Below are 18404 nucleotides of genomic sequence, written 5' to 3'. Positions count from 1 at the left end.
TATTCTGGGCTGGCCTACAATTTGTTTTGTTTGCCAGTGTCCAATCCTCCTATAGGCAGCAGAATAATTTGACAGTATCTGAACTCCTGTGTCCCTTAATGGACTGAAACAAAATCATTTTAGTTTGAGTACAAAATCCTATTAGGTTTCTATGAGATTCAGACATTAAAGTGAATATGTGTGTGTAATAAAAAAAGAGTTGAGTAAACGTGTTAGCAGACAATGTAATCCATCAACACATCATTTTGTTCTAGGCTGTGTAGCGCCCACTGGATCCCTTCCAGACCAACCGTTCAAACAGCAACTCAAACACAGACATACTATAAACATAGACGTACCCCTGTCCTTTTATGTGTCAGTGCTCTGTCTGCAATAGGTCACTCAAGGTAGGGGCATAGTATCGTGAAAGGAGAGAGTGAGTGCCTGTAGAGAAGAAACTTTAGGGTAGCTTGGGGGGGGGGCACTGGGGGACAGAGTCTAAAGTTGGGTATACACGGTTGCAATATCGTATCACCATTCATATGTAAAATCCCGTCAGAACATTTAATAATGCTATCGGAGACTTGATGGATGTCATTCGAATTTTGATTTGATTTTAACATTTGATTGTGAAATGGATGTAGTTTCCCAAATAAAAACCACATTCACTATTAGAATTTTATTCATTCAAGAAAACAAATGTCTCCCCACTCCTTCGATCTTTATCATCACTGCGATCAATAACGATTATTCGGGAAACTTTCGCAACCAAGTATATCCAGCATAAGAATACAGGCATGTGCTGGCAGCTTAAAGCTTATATTAATCCAATAGCAAATATTTTATATATTACAGCTTACTCATTTTAAATGTGATAGCTGCATTAGTTTTGTTTTTTTAGTCTTTTCCCCCTTTATTTTCATCTGGTGATCTGGCCAGTAAGTCTGTTATCTCTCAGCTTCCTTTAGCAGACCAAGCTTTACATAAAAAGTGGCAGTTAAAGGGTTGAGACAAACCATTTAACACTGACATGGGGGCTTACAATACTGTGCTTTTATTCATTCATGTAAAACCTTTATCACAAAAGGGAGAAAAACTCTTGCTGTAAATGGTTAAAAAGTGTTAGCTGGAGTTCAGCTTTGTTAGTCGAGTCCATCTAACGGGGTTATTCACAAAAGGGTGAAGAGTTTGGAGAAAGCAGGAGAAGTGAACAATCTAGCACAATATAGCTGATTTTGAAAAATTCTCCAATTCAGCTCACTGTCCAGTTCAGCTATGTTGTCCTAGATTGTTCACTTCTCCTGCCTTCTCCAAACTCTTCACCCTTTAGTGAATAGACCTGTAAATCTTCAGGAAGTGTGTTAATGGCTGGATCACCAGGGGAAACCAAAAGATGAAAAGGCCTAAAAAAGAAAACGAATGCAACATTCACATTTAAGGATTAGTTAATTGCAATATATTTATTTTTGGGGGAGATTTAGATACGCTTTAAGTTATAAACTATTTTGTAACGCAGCTACTTTACCTTTTTTAACTACTCAAATATTTATTGTATACAATTGCCAAATGTGGTAGGTCATTACTGATACATAGTTTAAGGTTATTAGAGCTACTTCACTAAATCTGAACAGTTTAAAACCTATTTATATGTATTAATGCAGAGTGGTAGGTTCTGATGTATTAAAGGCCCCATGGCCAGAGAGGTAACTTGTAAAAATGACAACTAAACTTTATGAATCAACAAATCTTTGTCCAAGTGTTTTTGGCTTCTACAGCATTTCTTCTTTTTTTCTGCATATCTAGCCTCGGACTGATATACCTGCTCCTAAATCCCTACCATGTTGAGATTTGCAGGCGGTGGATTATCATCCAGTCCAGTATTTCAAATCATTTGGTGGTACACCATCTTCTGCAGCTCTTCAGGGATCTCCTATGTTCTCACAGCTTGCAATGCTGAGTTTAACTATACCCTGTTCTCTTTTCTTTTCCTTTCTTTTTCTTTACCCTGTTCTTTACCCTTGCCATCTTTTGTTTTCTTAAACATTCACCTTTTTTTAAATTTTGCTTCTGTTTTTTCTTTCCTTTTCACTATTTATTTGTTCATGCTTATTAGCCATCTGGCCGTGATATCACAGAGAATTGTTGTTCAGGGATGTGCAAAGATCCAGCCCAAAGTCCCCAAACAGATCAACACAGAACAGTCCCTCTGCGGGAATTAAGAGCTCAGTACTTTCTTTCATAGAAAGGATTGATTAGTAATGTTACTCTAGAGACTAAACGTAGTTTTTATTTTTAAGAAATCCTTCCACTTAACTTTTGTGTTACATTGCTACATTGTGAACAATGCTCAAACAGCTCATTGGGCTCTTAGTATCATATGGAGTATTTTTTCCTCCAATGTAGTTGAACAGTCACAAATGACTCAAAATGTGAGGTATTTGCTGGACATCTTCTATTGCCTTCCCTTTAACATGAACAGTACTTGTTTAAAGGGGGTTTAGCAAACACCATGTGTTCAATAACGAAAGTATTACTTACTATTCTGCAATGAGAGCTAAACCAAATGCAATGAGGATGAAACCAGAACAACAATATAGGCAAGTCCCTGCAGTTGGCTACTTATCCCATGTGTCTTTTAACTTGAATAGTCATAGAAATGCTTCAACCTGCCATCAGTAAATACTGTGTCCACAAGCCACATTCACTGCCATTATTTGTAGACCCGGAAGGGATAAATCACTTGAAATAGACACTGCCATTAATGCACCAAGTGAAAACTAGCCCCTTATATATATATATCACTGCCTTTTGAAGCGCTCAATTGACTTGACACACTTATTAGAATATAGACTATAGAGCCTAATACTTTCATAGAGAAATATTTTACCTTCTATCAAACACTTTGCACATACCTAAGAATTAAATTTAATTTTCCATTTGCCATCTGTTTGTTTTTTTCGGTTTCACTTGTCTCTTTCTCTTCTGCCACCCCTCTGCGGGCAGACTCAGGGTGAGGCTCCAGGGCAGGGTGAAGACCTTGTAAAACCTTCTGGGACAGACCATTGGGTAATCCACCCGAAAGTCTCCATCCCAATGCCAGATGAGAAGTCCATGGAAAAGTGCCGCTTTCACCTGTTTCTACTTCCAAACCCCCGCCTGCCTTTTCTGATGTCATTTCTAATCTTTTTAGCAGTGACACTTTGGTGGCTCCTGTTCTTATGAATGCTCCTTCTTTGGGAATACAAGTTGTGTTCAGCTCCTGCTTGGCTGTTCAGTATTCCCCTTTCTGATGGCTGTGAACTGTACTTTTTAGAACTGTATAAATATACCTTTACATTCGACGAAGTAGCTTCTGTGTGGCTGGTTCTCCAGGGTATTAACATTTCAGCTCAACGTGTCTTGGTTCAGCTGGGAGTACAGTGCATGCCTAAACTATTTTTATGCACCTATTTCGTTCTCCCTAAAGGACCAAAAACCTAAGACTCATGTTGGATATACCAAACAACTGTCTGTAACATTTACAAATATATAAATGTTTCAACAGCTTATCAGAACTGAAGATATCTGTGGTCATATTTCATTTATTTATTTATAATACTATGAAGGGAAGTAGTGAACTGCACGCAGTATACTTCTTGAGTAATCCACTTTAAGGACAAAGCAGTCAGCCTCTCCTCAGCCTGTTATGGCTAATAATATAAAGCAGTAGATCATTCTCAGTTACACAGAAAATCTTAATGTAGCGTGAAATACCTCTGGTAAGGTGCAGGAACATTTCAACACTAATTGCAATTTTGTTATTATCTTATTCGGATAAAACAACTTGGGTTTTAGGTTCAGTGGCCCTTTAAATTAGGTTTTATGTTTATATGTGTGTGTTTGTATAAACATAGGTAACTGTACTACACTTCTGCATCACACTGCCTCTAATGTCTCATGCCTTCCCAAAAGCCAAGGAACTGACAATGACCACTAACAATGGAATCGAAGTATTTGGACTCTTCACTATGTCTTTTCTTTAATTCAGATATAATCATTCTTGTTTTTATGTTTACCACTTTTGGTTGTCCATAGTGGCCTTTACCCATTCTATTATTGTAAGCTACAGGCGTAATGGAAACATGAACTCTTTAGTGATGGACTGTTGTATAGCAGTGTCCTCAAAAGTCGTCAGTTTGAAGTAGTAATGCTTTATATGATGTTTACTAAAATAGAAATGTGGTATCTTAAGAATGTTCTTAGATTGTAGCAGGGCTAATACTTCCAGCACTACTTTGCTAATATAATGCTTTGTATAAATAGTTTCTTGATTCCTCGGTTGACTATCATATTGTCATGCATTCTTGTTTCTTCTGATGGCACACAAATCCATCCTAAGATTTACTTTAAACTTGCATACGAATTATAAAATCTCAAATACAGATAGTCATGTGAGCTGCTGCTTGTATATTTTTATGAAATCAAGAATTGAAGTTGTCTGTTTTGATGCTTTAGACTTTGCAAAACAATATTATGATGCAAATGGGAATTTCTTTAATAAAATGGCTAGTATTTTAAAACATGTTTGGCATACGGTGTAGGATATGCTTGTCTGATTCAGTGGAAAAACGCCTTGAATGAAAGCTTTCTTTCAGATGCCAGCTTAACCGTATAACAGGCTTCATGTATAGAAAACTGGAAGAAGGGGGGAAAAAAGAGGGAATTCTCAGAAATGAATTATAATTGGAATCTGTATTCCTTTGACAACACATCTGTTTTCTTCCCGTCTTTGTTTACACAAATATCTACTATCCTTCCCCCAGAATATATTCTTTGCCTCCTGAGGGGCAATTCAATGCCTTTAAAAAAATCCTCATTTGGTAATGTAGTACAGCGTTTCTCAACTCGATGAATCCCTTTAAAAAAAAATATATTTATAATGTGCCCATTGGTGTGGTTTACCAAGCCAATATTAACCTTTGGCATGTGGACATTTATAAGGATTATCCCCTGTTTATATATAAATGTTTTCCAAACAACCCCTTGCTCTTTTAAATAACTAAAGCACCGCCTCAGGTCTGTTGTATATATGATTTTATATTCAGTCTCTATTCTGATACCATCAATTTACTTTAGAAAGCAGAAGTCCCCTATTTACAATTCACGTGCCAGCTCGTTAAATACTGTTAGGAGATGCTACAAATTATTGTCCCAACAATGTTTTTGTTGTGTTCCATGAACTTGAAGTTGGACCTCCAATTTTTGTTTTGCACATCTGTTGTCCTGAGCCTTTACCCTTCAGAGCACAGTTATAGCCATATTAAGGCCTCGCTATTAAAATATGATGTGGCATTACGGATATAATACTTTACTTTTTTTTCTGCTCATTTGACAAATGTAAATGATTTGTCCTCAAGTGAACCCTACTGGCTCGGGTGCAAAGCTTTCATGAATGCTGCAAGTCTGGTAAAAATTCTTACAATGTGTTTGTAATTTGAAGGATACTGTACGGATGGTATCTGCCCATTGTCTTAGTGTTACTACAGTATGTATACTGGGTTTTTTCTAGCTGTTCTATGAACAATTAATATTGCTTTTTATAGTATAGTTTTGTATCTCAACTGTTAAATTAGAGTTTATTTGCCCTTTATGGAAAATTTGCACTTTAATATCCTTGCTTTAGTATATAACGGATTTACTGTTACAATTGTGCTTCTGCTTCTTAAAATACTGGTTTATTCCTTTTTCTCTTTTCCCTTCCTTAATCTGTATCATTTGTCGGTTATACTTCTCCTGGTCCCTGATTCCTCACTAATTTTAAGTATTTTGCTTATTGTTTTACCCATGTTCTTAAGGGGACACTACTCCATAGGGCAGATGTTACTGTGTCTTTGTTAATGAATATACATGTAAGGCTGGGTTCACACCTAGGCGTATTACGCATGCACGTCTGTCGCGCGACCGTCACACGTTTTTTTTACCGCGATGCGCGGTAAAAAAAATCGCGCGACCGTCGCGCGATTCCGAAGGCTACTTGGCTGTATCCCAATCGAAAACGCCCTCCAAAACGGCCCAAAGAAGTACATGTACTTGTTTGGGCGTCAGCCGTTTTGTAGGGCATTCAGACGGGCGGAAATACGGAAAGGTGTGAACCATACCCATAGAAAACAATGGGATTTTCATGGTTGTACGTTTTGTAGAGCGTTCATAGAGCGTTGAACGCCCGACAAAACGGAAAGGTGTGAACGGGGCCTTACTGTTTCCTATTTTAGACTTTATTTGTCCCTATTAGACATAATTATATGTGGAAATACTAGTTAACATGTTTGTCATTAGTGGTAGGAGGTTTTGGAAGAAAATGATAAATGTCTAAGTTTTTCAAGTCCTCATTTGAGTTCAGGATTTAAAATGTTAATTAATTTGCAAACCAAGGATTCTTTGTGGACCTGGTTGGGCCTGAAACATAACCCTTCTTACAGGTGAGTTGAGTGGAGGGAAAAGTTTATAGCAGAACTCCAATACAGACATACCAATATAATGCATTTTAAGATTGCTGTAGTATAGTTGCCTTAAATCTGTCTTTATATAATAATCTCAGACTCCTGTGCACAGCAGATATCGGACAGTCAGAGGTGTGCGCCAGTGAGACTGTGTTGCATTTTAATGCTGTCAGTCTTACAGGCACTGGGAGCTGGTAGGGAGGTGTCTGCTTATTTTACATGAGGTGGATAGCACAGGGAGTACCTCAGCGAGTCCTACCTATTTGATGAGTAGACAGGTGATACAAAAGCTGCAGTGAAGAAGATGTCATCCTTCTGGCTATACAGGAGTATGTAAAACACACAGAACAGGATTGCCGATTTATATTGGCAGTTTACAAACAAAACATTGTAAATGAGTATGTAGCCCATTGGTTTATGTCCCACCTTAAAGAACTGTGAGTGTTGTTGGAATTCAGATTATAAGTTTATTATGATTGCTAGAATGTAAATGCTAAAGCAACTCAGAGGCATCATGAATATACCCCTTGAACAAGCAAAAGGCAAATTGTTGGAACACCAGTGCAAATGCAAAAGCAACTCAGAAGCACCAGAAACCACACTGCGTGTGACTTGCTCTTAGTCTCCTGTCTGTGTCTATGAGCCCTTACTATATAACACTTATTTCTCTGCGTATAATGTATCTGTGTTCCTGGTGAAGAGTTCCCCTCTCTTCCTGTCTTGTAAAATATCAGTGGGATAGTAAGTAAGTGGAAATCCTGGATAGCAGTAAAAACATGACAGGGTTCTAACTAGGGTTGCACAGACACCAAGTACAGTACTCGGTACAAGTACGAGTACATGTATCGATACTTTTGAGCTCCAAGACTAGACTAGAGAAAAATTCAAAAATTAGGAGGCAGCTGTCATTTGTAAGGAGCACAAGGAGATCCTGGGGTTTGTACATCTCTGTTTTAATGTACAATTTTGTTTTTATAAATAAAGGGATGCACCGATACCAGTTTTGTGAGTATGAGTACTGGTACTTGCTGAGTACTTACAAGTACTAATACATTTTTGTTTATTGTCATGTGACAGTTTTTCTAAAACAATGCAGACTAATGATTTCAGGTGGTGGAGCACCAGAGCCAGGTCCCAGCTGCAACCGATGCAACCCTGGTAGTTCTCATGAAAATGCCAAGTATCTGCACTGGTACTCGAAAAGTATATGTGCATCCCTAGTTCTAACTCTCTCCCACCCTATCTGAAGCTAAAAAATAAATAAAAAGTTTTGGCTGGGTATACACTTTAAGTAGGCACATGTATTGTAAAAGACCTTTGAGTTGGGGTTTTAGAAAACACAGCCAAAGACATGTATTTCTATCATACAAGGATTTTTGTAAACATACTTCATAGGTAGCTAGAAGCTAAACCAAAGGTTGATTCGCAGACGTTTTCTTCTAACACCTTCTTGCTTTTCTGTGCAGCCTCCCCTAGTGAAAACGCAAACCGTGACCATCTCTAATGCTTCAGCCGCTGAGAAAGGGCAAATACCTACCAAGGAGGTCCCATTGGTACATACAGAGACTAAAACAATCACATATGAGGCAGCAAGAGTAAGTATTGGCCTTAAGGCCCAGCGGCTATGTAATTGTAATTTTGTAGGCAGCATGCAGAGTCCAGTAACTAAGAACCAGGGAAGGAAATATCCTAGGAGCCAGTTCCCTTAAATGATTAAATCTGGTGGCTAACTTTTGGAACTTAGCGAAAAAACATGTTGCCGGTCTACTTAATATTGTCTGCTGGTCTCAAGGTTCTACTGACTGGTTCCTGAACTATGAACTTTTTTACTGATGGCCACAGCAAAAGTCATAGTTACATAGTTGATAAAGGTAAAAGAAAAGTGTTTATTTAGTTCAAGCTGTGTGTGTTTTTGTGAGTTATTACACTTTCGCAGGTGAATTTGAGAAAATGGAATCGCCCCCTCCAATCTTCTTCTCCCCCTTCCTTGCTATACTTACCTTTGGGCGAACGCTCCTTCCCCTCTGCCGGTGCTAGTTTAGTATCTGTACTGCCGTGTAACGCAGCCCTGCACTCTGTATTTTGAATTTTGCTCGCAAATGGCGAGCACTCATTGGTCAGGATGGTCACTTGACTGTGCTGACCAATGAGAATCGCTTCTTGCACAGGTGACCTTGCTGACCAATGAGTGCTCGCCATTTGCAAGCGAAATTCAAAATACAGAGCGCAGGGCTGCGGTACATGGCAGTATGGAGAGTACACCATCGGAAGGGAAGGAGCGTTCCCCAAAAGTTAATTATAGCAGGAGGGGGCCAGATTGGAGGGGGTAATTCAATTTTCCCAAATTCACCTGGGAAAGTGGAATTACCCTTTAAGTCTCTAAGAATTCCCATACCCCTGTATATTATGCTCACTGAGGAAAACATCAAAAAGTTTTTTTAATCTATCTGCACTCGCAGCTGATACTACTACCTGGGGAGTAGTATCAGCTGCGAGACCATGTATTTGTTATACCTGGTCAATAGGAAAAGGGTGTTACATTTACTTACCCAACACTTGCTACGGCAGTGCTCCAGTCGGACTCCTGGGCCGACCTAGATTCTTGTGTAAGTATCGAGTCAGAAATAATAAAGGGCCTGTGTATGCTTTCTGTTGTCACATGACAGACCTCGGCCATGGTGATTTCCTGCCCAGGCTGCATTATGTAGAGGTAGAAGGAGTGTCACACATTACTGCATACCCAAATGCAGTTGGTATTTCACAGGCAAACCTGCTGGCGGTGGATCGAAGCAAGTTGGAAAAAGGTACAGTGTGAAACTATAGGGGCAAAGTACAGGTTCCCATTACACATTTTCCAACTAGTCCAATCACTCTTTTATGCTAAAATGTTATTAATACATTTCATTTAATGTAAGTCCACACATGTTTAGATCTTTGTATAATGTTATGTAAATATAATAGATTTTACAATGAGATTGTAACCTTTTTGGAGAGCCCTGCACTTAGTGTTATTGTTGTTATGCAATATTTAATACTCTGTCATCTTTCTGTTATTGGCTTGACCTGTAGTATGGAAACAATGTAGCACTTTAGATAAAGGGAATATTGACCTAGCATTACTTTTTTGCTAATTTCAACAGGGTGATGATGGTAACAATGATGGAGAACCTGGCATTCTGCTTACTGCCCACACGATTACCTCTGAAACAACCAGTAGTACCACCACAACCCAGATTACCAAGGTATAGTGCCCTAGTTTTCACATTATTAAAGAGGGACCTAAATTCAAAATGTGCGTATGCTTTATATAATTAGGTACCATGGCAGGAGTGGTAGAATGTGTAAAAATGTTCATGGTGCTTAATTTTTGGGTATGTGACTTAAATCTTGGACAGTGACAGCAGATAGCCATGCCTTTAGTAAATAAACATTCTAGTAATGTTAGAGTCATGTGACCTCATGCTGGGTTATGGTCTTGTGAGTAGGAACCTGAGTGTAAAGGGACTTCTTTAAAGTGAAGCTGTGCATTGCCATGCAGGGAAAGCATAAGTTCACTTCAAACTTCCTCCTTCCCTTGCCAAGCAACATATACTTGCCTTTCTTTTGCTTTCCCACTGTTCTGTTACGCTGCTGGAGAAAGAAAAGATGCACTGTGTAAGCTTTGAGTTACTGACGTTCTAGCTTAGACATGGGTGCTGGTACTTGGTGGTTGACCTAGATGTGTTACCTACTCCTGCATAATTGAATGTACTAGGGCAATCGCCTTGTCTCTGAGGCAATCGCGTTTTCTCCCTCTCTCCTTTTATGAATTGTAGTAAACATATGTTCAAACTCACCCTCTTGCAGGATGGGAGTTGGTGTTGGTTATTAGTCTTCATTAGGCTTTTCAATTGCAGTGGAAGAACTCCTTTCTTTATCGTACACCACAGGACACAAGGAGGTAATTCTTGAACAGATGGGTTATGCAGCTACCTTTAAGGTAATTGGACACTGACTCAGTCTGCCTTTGTTTTTTGATAGTGTTCTTAGGTGATGGGCGCATTTTCTCTACTCTGAGAGTTCTTCCTTTTCTCCTGCTCTTTTCTGATGAAGACTCTTCTAGCAACTTTCCCTTAATGCTACTCACACCAGCTGTGGCACCTAACAGCATCTAAATCGTTTTTCTCCATTGCAGACAATACCCAGACCCCACTGGAGGTAGGAAGCATAGCTGGCCTGTAATGTGCTTAGGGCATTAGATCCTGGATGGTACACTCACCTTGGCAATAATGACAGCACTTGTAGTTGCTGCAGGGTGCTGTCCAGGTCCAGGGCTGTCGTCCTTTGCAGTCTTGTCAAGTAATTGCAAACTTTTGGTGGTCCGTGAAATCAGATCTGTGTATGTCTGCAGTCAGTCTTTTTGGCTTACTTGGTAATGAGGAGTGACCTCTCTATACAAGGATTTTCTTAAGAGAAACTCTGTTTATGGCTGTAAACTAATTGTCACTAAATGGATGCATTAGGGTTCCCCTATGGTTTCTCAATGGACTACGATGGTTTATCATATCATTCATTTTATGTTCACAGAAATTGTCCTGTTAAACATCAACGAATATGGGATGTCTGGGAGGAGTATGCTTAAACTATTGCTATCTACTGTTACAAGAGTGTTTCCCACGGTGGTCTCTACCTACATTTACAATATTTGTATCGCTTCGTTGTATACTTCAGAGTTGTCTGTGTGTCGTGTACCACAATTGTTAAATTGGCAGCTAAGTGTTCTGTTTGGTAAATTGTCAAGTTTGTACCATTTTATTTTACAAGTTTAATATTATCTTTGTACTGTTTATTATTTGCAACAAAAAAGCTTTTCCTGTACATACTCTTTTACTGCCGGGTTTTCATTAAAAATGGACTGCCCCTGTTGTAGACTCAGCTATCTCTTGTTTGAACAGGCCTTTATTAACACATGTAAAGGATGTTCCTGTTTTCAAGGATCCCGTGGATAGGAGCTTAGAAGCCCTCTTTAAGGCATTATTTGCCTAAGGATGCATTGAACTTTGCACGATATTCTAATTATTCGAGTTTCACCTGTAGTTTTGCTGTGGGTAGGCAGCACTACCAATTTGTTGTCCTTCCATTCGGCCTGTCCTCTGCACCCCTGGTCTTCACCAAGGTGCTGGCCCCTTTTTTGGCTTTGCTTCAGTTTCAAGGGATCCCTCTAGTGGGGTACTTAGATGACTTTCTGAGAGCAGTCAGTGGCAAACCTTGTTGTCCAACATCCATCGAATGATACAAACCCTGAGATTCTGAAGGTCCTGAATCCCAAGAAATCGACACTGGAACCCTTCCATTGTTTGGAGTACCTGGGCCGGGGACCTAGCCCTGTCCGGGGTCTTCCTTCCCACGGGAAAGATCCTATCTCTTCTGTCACGCTCAGACCTTGCAGTCCAGGAGTCTCACTACTCTTCACTTTTGCATGAAGGTGCTGGGGTTGATTGTAGCCTCCTTCAAGGCAGTTCCCTATGCTTGGTTTCACTCCAGGCTTTTATAAAATTCTGGCTACGTGGGAGAAACTAGCATAGTCCCTGGACCTCCTCTTCACTTGCCCTTCTGTAGTGAATCTCCAATCATCTACTCCAGATGGTCTGGAAGGTTCCCACGATGGATGCCAGTCAGTCAGGCTGGGAGGAGACCTGGGGCGGAGTCCTGGGGCAACCTCTTGGTTCAAGGAACCTAGCCAAGGGTGGAATCTCATCTCCCAAGGAACATCATGGAGCTCAGGGCAATCCAGCTGGCCCTTCCTCGCAGGACTCCAAGTTACAGCGCACTTGACCAGGATTCAGTCAGAGAATCTCACAGCCGTGGCTTAAATCAACCATCAGGGAGGCACCAGAAGTCTCGCAGCTCAAAGAGAAACCTGACCTGGGATGTCCATGGCGAACGGGGCTGGAATGTGAAGTTTCACCCAGGTGTCGCAAATTGGGAGACAGACTGCCTCAGTCAGCAATGTCTGGATCCCGGAGAATGATCCCCTTACCCGGAGGTGTTTCAAGACCTTTGCTTGAAGTGGGGGATGCCAGACATGGACCTCCTGGTGTCCAGGTTCAATGACAAGCTGGATAGGTTTGATGGTCATGGCCATGAATCCCTGGGCCTTCACTGTAGATGCCTTTGGTGACTCCGTGGGATCAGTTCAGCCTAATCTATTCCTTTCTTCCTCTGATATCCTTATCTTGCCTCCTTTGCAGGATTGAGACGGAGGGTATTCCAGTAATCCTCACTGGCCCAGGTGACTGTGGTACACGGACGTTGTCAAACTCCTGGCAGACTCTCCACTGACACTTCAGGAGTGTTAGTACTTCTTGGGCCGTCCAGCATCATGGTTAATTTTCCCAAAACTGCAAGGGTGCCACGTGGTCCTATGTTCATACATTTGCCAAGTTTTACAAGGTAGATGTTCAGGCTTCTGTGAATGCTAGCTTTGGTTGCAAGGTTCTTCAGGCAACTCTCTGAATTGTGGGTTCTTTCCATTGTTTTTCCATGTAAAAGTTATGTTTCCACGTGGCTGTTTTTTTGCTGTGTTGCCCACCTCTCTGTTGGATTGATTTTGGGTGTCCTACCCATTCTAGATTTTACTCACTGTGTCTTGTGATGTACAGAAAACAGGATTTTTGTCTTACCTGTAAAATCACTTCTAAGGAGTACATCACAGGACCCTCCCCTCTCGTTTCTGTGATCCACTATTGTACTGCGTTTCACAAAACTGAGGCAGGCTAGGAGTTGGATGGTTATGCAGGGCTGTCCTAAAAGCTTTGACATGTCAAAGTCCAATCACCTGAAGGTAGCTGCATAACCCATCAGTTTAGGAATGAATGAACTTGTGTCATGTAATGTACTTCAAGATAAAAAAAATATTTTTCTATTTGTCAGCAAGCAATTGTCATCTTTTTCTAAATCTGATTCACTTTTTTTTTTTCTCTAGACTGTTAAAGGTGGTATCTCTGAGACTCGAATAGAGAAGAGGATAGTCATCACTGGTGATGGAGACCTGGATCATGACCAGGTAGCAGAGTAATAAATAAATGACTTCCTAAGTAAATCATCATGTACCTTTCTAAATGAACAACAAAAGAGTAATAAAGTATTGCATCTCATCAGGTTTTGGTTCAGGCGATCAAAGAAGCAAAGGAGCAGCATCCTGACATGTCGGTAACCAAAGTGGTGGTTCACCAAGAGACTGAAATAGCAGAGGAATAATTACAGGTAAATTGTGCCTATACCACACACAAACTCTCTCTAAAACAAATTCAAGGCTGTTTATATTTTCCACATAGACCACATACTATCTTTAACCAACTTAATAGCAGCATATTACACCCCCTTCCCTTTCAGGCCATTGTTTAGGTCTGTGAGTTTGACTTGTCATGCAACACTGTGTGAAAATTAATTTTAGACCATTTTTAATAACCGTGGTGTGTTTCCGAAAAAAACAAGAAAAGACCATAAAGTTTGTGGAAAAAAACAAAGGTTTCCCTTATTTCCTGTCATAAAGCGTGTCAAATAAATAGTCCTCACAGAATTTCTGTGCCTGGTGGATCTCAGATACTTCTTTTAGGGCTTGTTTACACCAGGTACGTGGGACAGCATTGATCTACTGATAAATCAGTTGTTTACACCATGCAGGTGCGATGCATAAAATGTAGCATGTCTGCATTTTTATGCAGCACACAACACGTTACAACACAGCTCAACCCTGGGGTGTGAAAATTAAAAACTACTTGTCCAAGGACTAAAATGAGGGGCCCAATCTACTTGTCCCTACTTGTCATGATACAAAAAATCATTTTAACCAAAACCGTATTTAACCGTGCTAAGAAGTGCTTGCAATTTACAAGTGAAATTCTAAATCCATGGCGAAGGGCTGCCTCTGGACGGCAGTACGGGGTAAGTATAACAGGGGCGGGGAGGGGGCCAGATTTCAGCAGGTAATTCAATTTTCACCTGGGAAAGTGAACTTGCCCTTTAATGCGCATTATGCGTGTTAGAGAGTGCTGCTGCCCGGCTACCACAACATGCACACAGTAGAATGGAGGCAGCAGTTCTTACAATTCACATGCAGGTGATGGGGTCTTTAATATATGGTTTTATAATATATATATTATTTCTGGGCTCTGTTCACACCAGTGCAGTCCGTTCCGGTGCAGGGGGAAAAAATGTTGAATGCACTATTTTTTTCTGGTCTGGAACGCATCAAAACACACTGGACTGCACCAGAAAGCCCATTTTAAGCTAAAAGAAACAAACCGCACCAGAACACGTGAAAAACACATTGCACTGCTTTTGCAGATCTGCTCCATGGTATGAACAAGCCCTTAATGTAGGAAAAAAACCAGCCCGGCGCCCGGAAACTTCATCTCAGGACGTTCTCTAGTTTCAGAACAGTGATGCAGCCCCCTGTGTGTAACCTTGTCTCTGATGTCTCCCAGTATGTGTAAGCCTCCAGATGTGGCAATGACATCCTGGTATATAACTTTTCAGTACTGAGCTCTGCATTGTGGCTCTTCTCACATTATGTGTACCATGCTCCAGGTCCAGAGAGTTGATGTAATTTGCGTTGACCAGTCATTGAACACTTTTCTTCTCAGTGTACCTCTGAATACAGTGATTTGAGCCTATCACCTGACCTTTATGTATTGGGCTCTATTTTGTGGCGCTTTGTGCTGTGTCCATTTATCGCAGACTACTTTCCAGTCTGTGTAGGTCTCTGCGAGTAAGTCCCAGTAGTAGCATATCTTGATATGTTGGTGTCACCCAGCATGTCTTAATACATTTTAGGATTGAGGCCAGCTGGGCTGCAGCAGAGGAACTGCGACACAATTTTTAAAAGCCACCTTATTTTTAACGGGTGTCAGCACTGATATCATGTGCCAGGGAGATTGTTGGGCACGCGCCCCCTACCATGATGCTGGAGTGTTGCAAGGAGATGATCTGTTTCCTCCGGAACACAGCCCCCAAATGTAGTACAGCGTACATCATCTGGAAAATTCTATAGTAATTTGGAAGGTGATTTTCATTGCTGACACAGATGAAATTGTAATATTTGTCAGGCAGTTTCTGTTTTCTAGAGCAGGTAGGAATGAGGTGGGGGCCAGTGGAAAGTATTTTTTTCTTATCAAGCGTAAGGGGGTTATTGCTTTTTGTGATAGGACTTCTTTCTGGATAGCACACTGCTATGCAATCCCCTACGACCTCCCCTGTTATAGATAACACGTGTAATATTGCAGATGAGTTACTTGGGTATTTATTCAGATTTTTATTCTTTCAGGTCTTCATCTCAAGTCTGCAATGGGACCACGGAAATGATGATATACTTAACAGAAAACCAGCATGTTTCCTCACAATGCCCCCCACCCCTGGATATATCACTTGGCAAGACTCATCATGAAGTACCTGGTTGAACACTGCAATCTCTTCTAAAGCAATACTTACCTCTCACCCTCAGATTCTTTTAACAGAACCTAAGTAGCCTCGGCGTGGGAGGGTTCCAGGCTTGGACAGTCGAACAATTATTTATAAGACTTCAAATTGTTATCACTTCTCTTGTAAAGTGTTGTTGCATACTGTGAATAATGAATGTAACTTGTACATCTTGTACACTGGAAATGTCAGTTTAGACACTGTTTAGGTTGCTGACCTTTGTGTAACTTCTTGTCAGCAGTCTTCTCTTTAGTAATGGAGTGAGGGAAAGACAGTACGGTGCTATAGTTTGCAGTGCACATGTTGGATTTAGTGTCCACAACCTGTGTAGAGAAGTTTGTGTGTGTCATCTCTGCCTTATTTAGTTCTTGAAAATGATGTATCACTGAGTTTACACTAGTGTCACCTTGTGTAGGATACAGTCCAGGTCATCACTCTTAGTTCTCTTTTTATCGTGTCACCTCAACTTCTGATTCTTTTACTCTGTTAACTTTAAGTGTCACATTGCAGTGAAAGACACAAATGGTGTGCGTATCTTCCTTCTGTCTGGTATCACTGTTTTCTCTGTATAGAGTCGATCAACATGCCTGCCCCCAATCTTAAATCTTTATTTTAGACAGCTGAATGAGTCAAGGAGGAGAATAAGATAGTATATCCTGCATTTATTTTTAGAGCATTGGGAAGCGTGGAGCTTCCCAAACTTTCACCTGCTTGTACCCTACATAAGGAGGATACAGGGGTGAGGGTCATTAAACCGAAACAACAATTATGTGTGAATCCTACTTTTTTAACCATTTTCTTATATTTGCTATTATTGGATCTCATTCAAAGAAAATGAAAAACATTTAAAAAAAAAAAAAAGACAGACCTCATGATGTATTATTTTCTACTTTTAAATAATGAAGGATATTTGTAAATGTGGTTTCATTCAATTTTTATATATGCAGATGAATTGTGATAGGTCGTACTTTAGCATATTTTACTGGCTTCTGAGGTGTGAAAGTACATTTTCATCATGTTGTTGCAAGATTACACATTGAAGTAAATATTTGTAGCTTCTAAGATGGTTGTCTGTGTTTTTGTTTTTTTTCTGTTGTAGATGCACCTCTTAGGTTAGGGTCACACCATTTTCCGGATCAGATCTGAAATGCAAAGCATTGCTTTTTGCTGCGGTTTTACCACAATTTTGCCGCATTCCGGAGCAAGTTTTATGTTAACATTTAAAATGGGCTTTCATGTGCGTTCTTATGCGTCACGGGAGGAGATTGGTATATGTTCTCCTGTGACCCTAAAGAGAACTATGGGGGAAAACATTTACCCCATAGTTCTCTTTTAAGGAATACAGAGTTGTATTCATTTGTGTCTATATCTTTCTGGGGTTTAGCTAAGTAAAATGTAACCGGGGCATTTTCATTTGGAAAAACTGGAAGAATGGAAACCTGAGGTCTGCTTACCCCAAACCAGCAATCAGATTGCAAGCAGTGATTGTTTGGCTTCAGACAGTAATATGATAGTAAGCACCACACATGACTCCTTTGCATGACACGTTGTTTCATTTGGGTCAACTCCACTTTTGTTGAACAAAAAAAACATCTGGAACGTGATTACATTGCAATATTATACAAAAGCAACAGTGTTTACATGACATGATCAGTGGATTGGTTGTAATGAGAGAAATATAACACCCCTGTAGATGTCAAAGAAAACTTCAAGCACACTTTCCAAATCCTCCACACACTCAACATATCCATGCCATAAATACAGTAATACCCCTGTACATGTTTGATGAAGAAGAAACTGGCAGCACCCGTAGTCTTCAACATCTGTGCAGAGTTCATAATGTACAAATGCTACGTGAATTCAACAATTTTATAAATACATGCGGAATGTCAAAAACATGGCACCTGGAGGACAGACTTGTGCTTGTCCCTGTGGGTGGACATCTAAACATTTCCACTTTTTACTGCTGGTGTTACATTAAGTATTGCCCAGGTGGTTCAGTCTGCTAAATGTAGTTCACTGGCCCCATAACAGAAACAGTAAGTGCCTATCTAGTGAGGGGATTTATTTTGTGTTCAGGCAGATCATACTGCCAAAGCCCTGCTCTAGGTAACGGCAATAAAATCAAATTAAAAAGGAGAGAAGTTCACATGTCCATCTTACAGTGACAACTATGAGGTCTGGTTTAGAAAAAATGAAGTGTGTTCTTACTGGTTACAATGGAAGAGGCTGCTTACCATCAAGATTAGTTTAATGCGTCCCGGGACAAGCATCTCTCCCAATCCATGTATGCTTACATGCGGACACATGCGACAGCTGTCACCCTGTCAACTTATATGGGCTTAGTGGCTGCATCTGGACAACAGTATAAAGACAATGCGTTTGAGTAGGATCATGAACTAAAGCTAATATGACGATTACAGCATACGACTGACATTTTCTGAGTCTCACACACGCTTTCTATCTTTATACTAGCACTCAAGTAGT

General features: G+C 40.3%; 1 protein-coding gene across 3 annotated transcripts in view; it reads left to right on the top strand.

Annotated features, from left to right (window-relative positions):
• EPB41 (erythrocyte membrane protein band 4.1) overlaps positions 1–16979 on the top strand; it is a 120219-nt gene extending 103240 nt beyond the window's left edge. For all 3 annotated transcript variants that reach the window (XM_018563848.1, XM_018563851.1, XM_018563850.1), the window contains exons 19-23: positions 7925–8053; positions 9599–9700; positions 13423–13503; positions 13599–13705; positions 15769–16979. In XM_018563848.1, the coding sequence (XP_018419350.1) occupies positions 7925–8053; positions 9599–9700; positions 13423–13503; positions 13599–13697 (411 nt within the window). In that variant the 3' untranslated portion in view covers positions 13698–13705; positions 15769–16979. The remainder of the gene's footprint in view (positions 1–7924; positions 8054–9598; positions 9701–13422; positions 13504–13598; positions 13706–15768) is intronic.
• The last annotated feature ends 1425 nt before the right edge of the window (positions 16980–18404 follow it).

The sequence above is a fragment of the Nanorana parkeri genome, unplaced genomic scaffold (genome assembly GCF_000935625.1).
Source record: "Nanorana parkeri isolate BGI_ZX_2015 unplaced genomic scaffold, ASM93562v1 scaffold705, whole genome shotgun sequence".
Lineage (NCBI taxonomy): Eukaryota > Metazoa > Chordata > Amphibia > Anura > Dicroglossidae > Nanorana > Nanorana parkeri.
The sequence above is the reverse complement of the archived record's forward strand: the minus strand, read 5'-3'. Positions and strand labels throughout refer to the sequence as shown.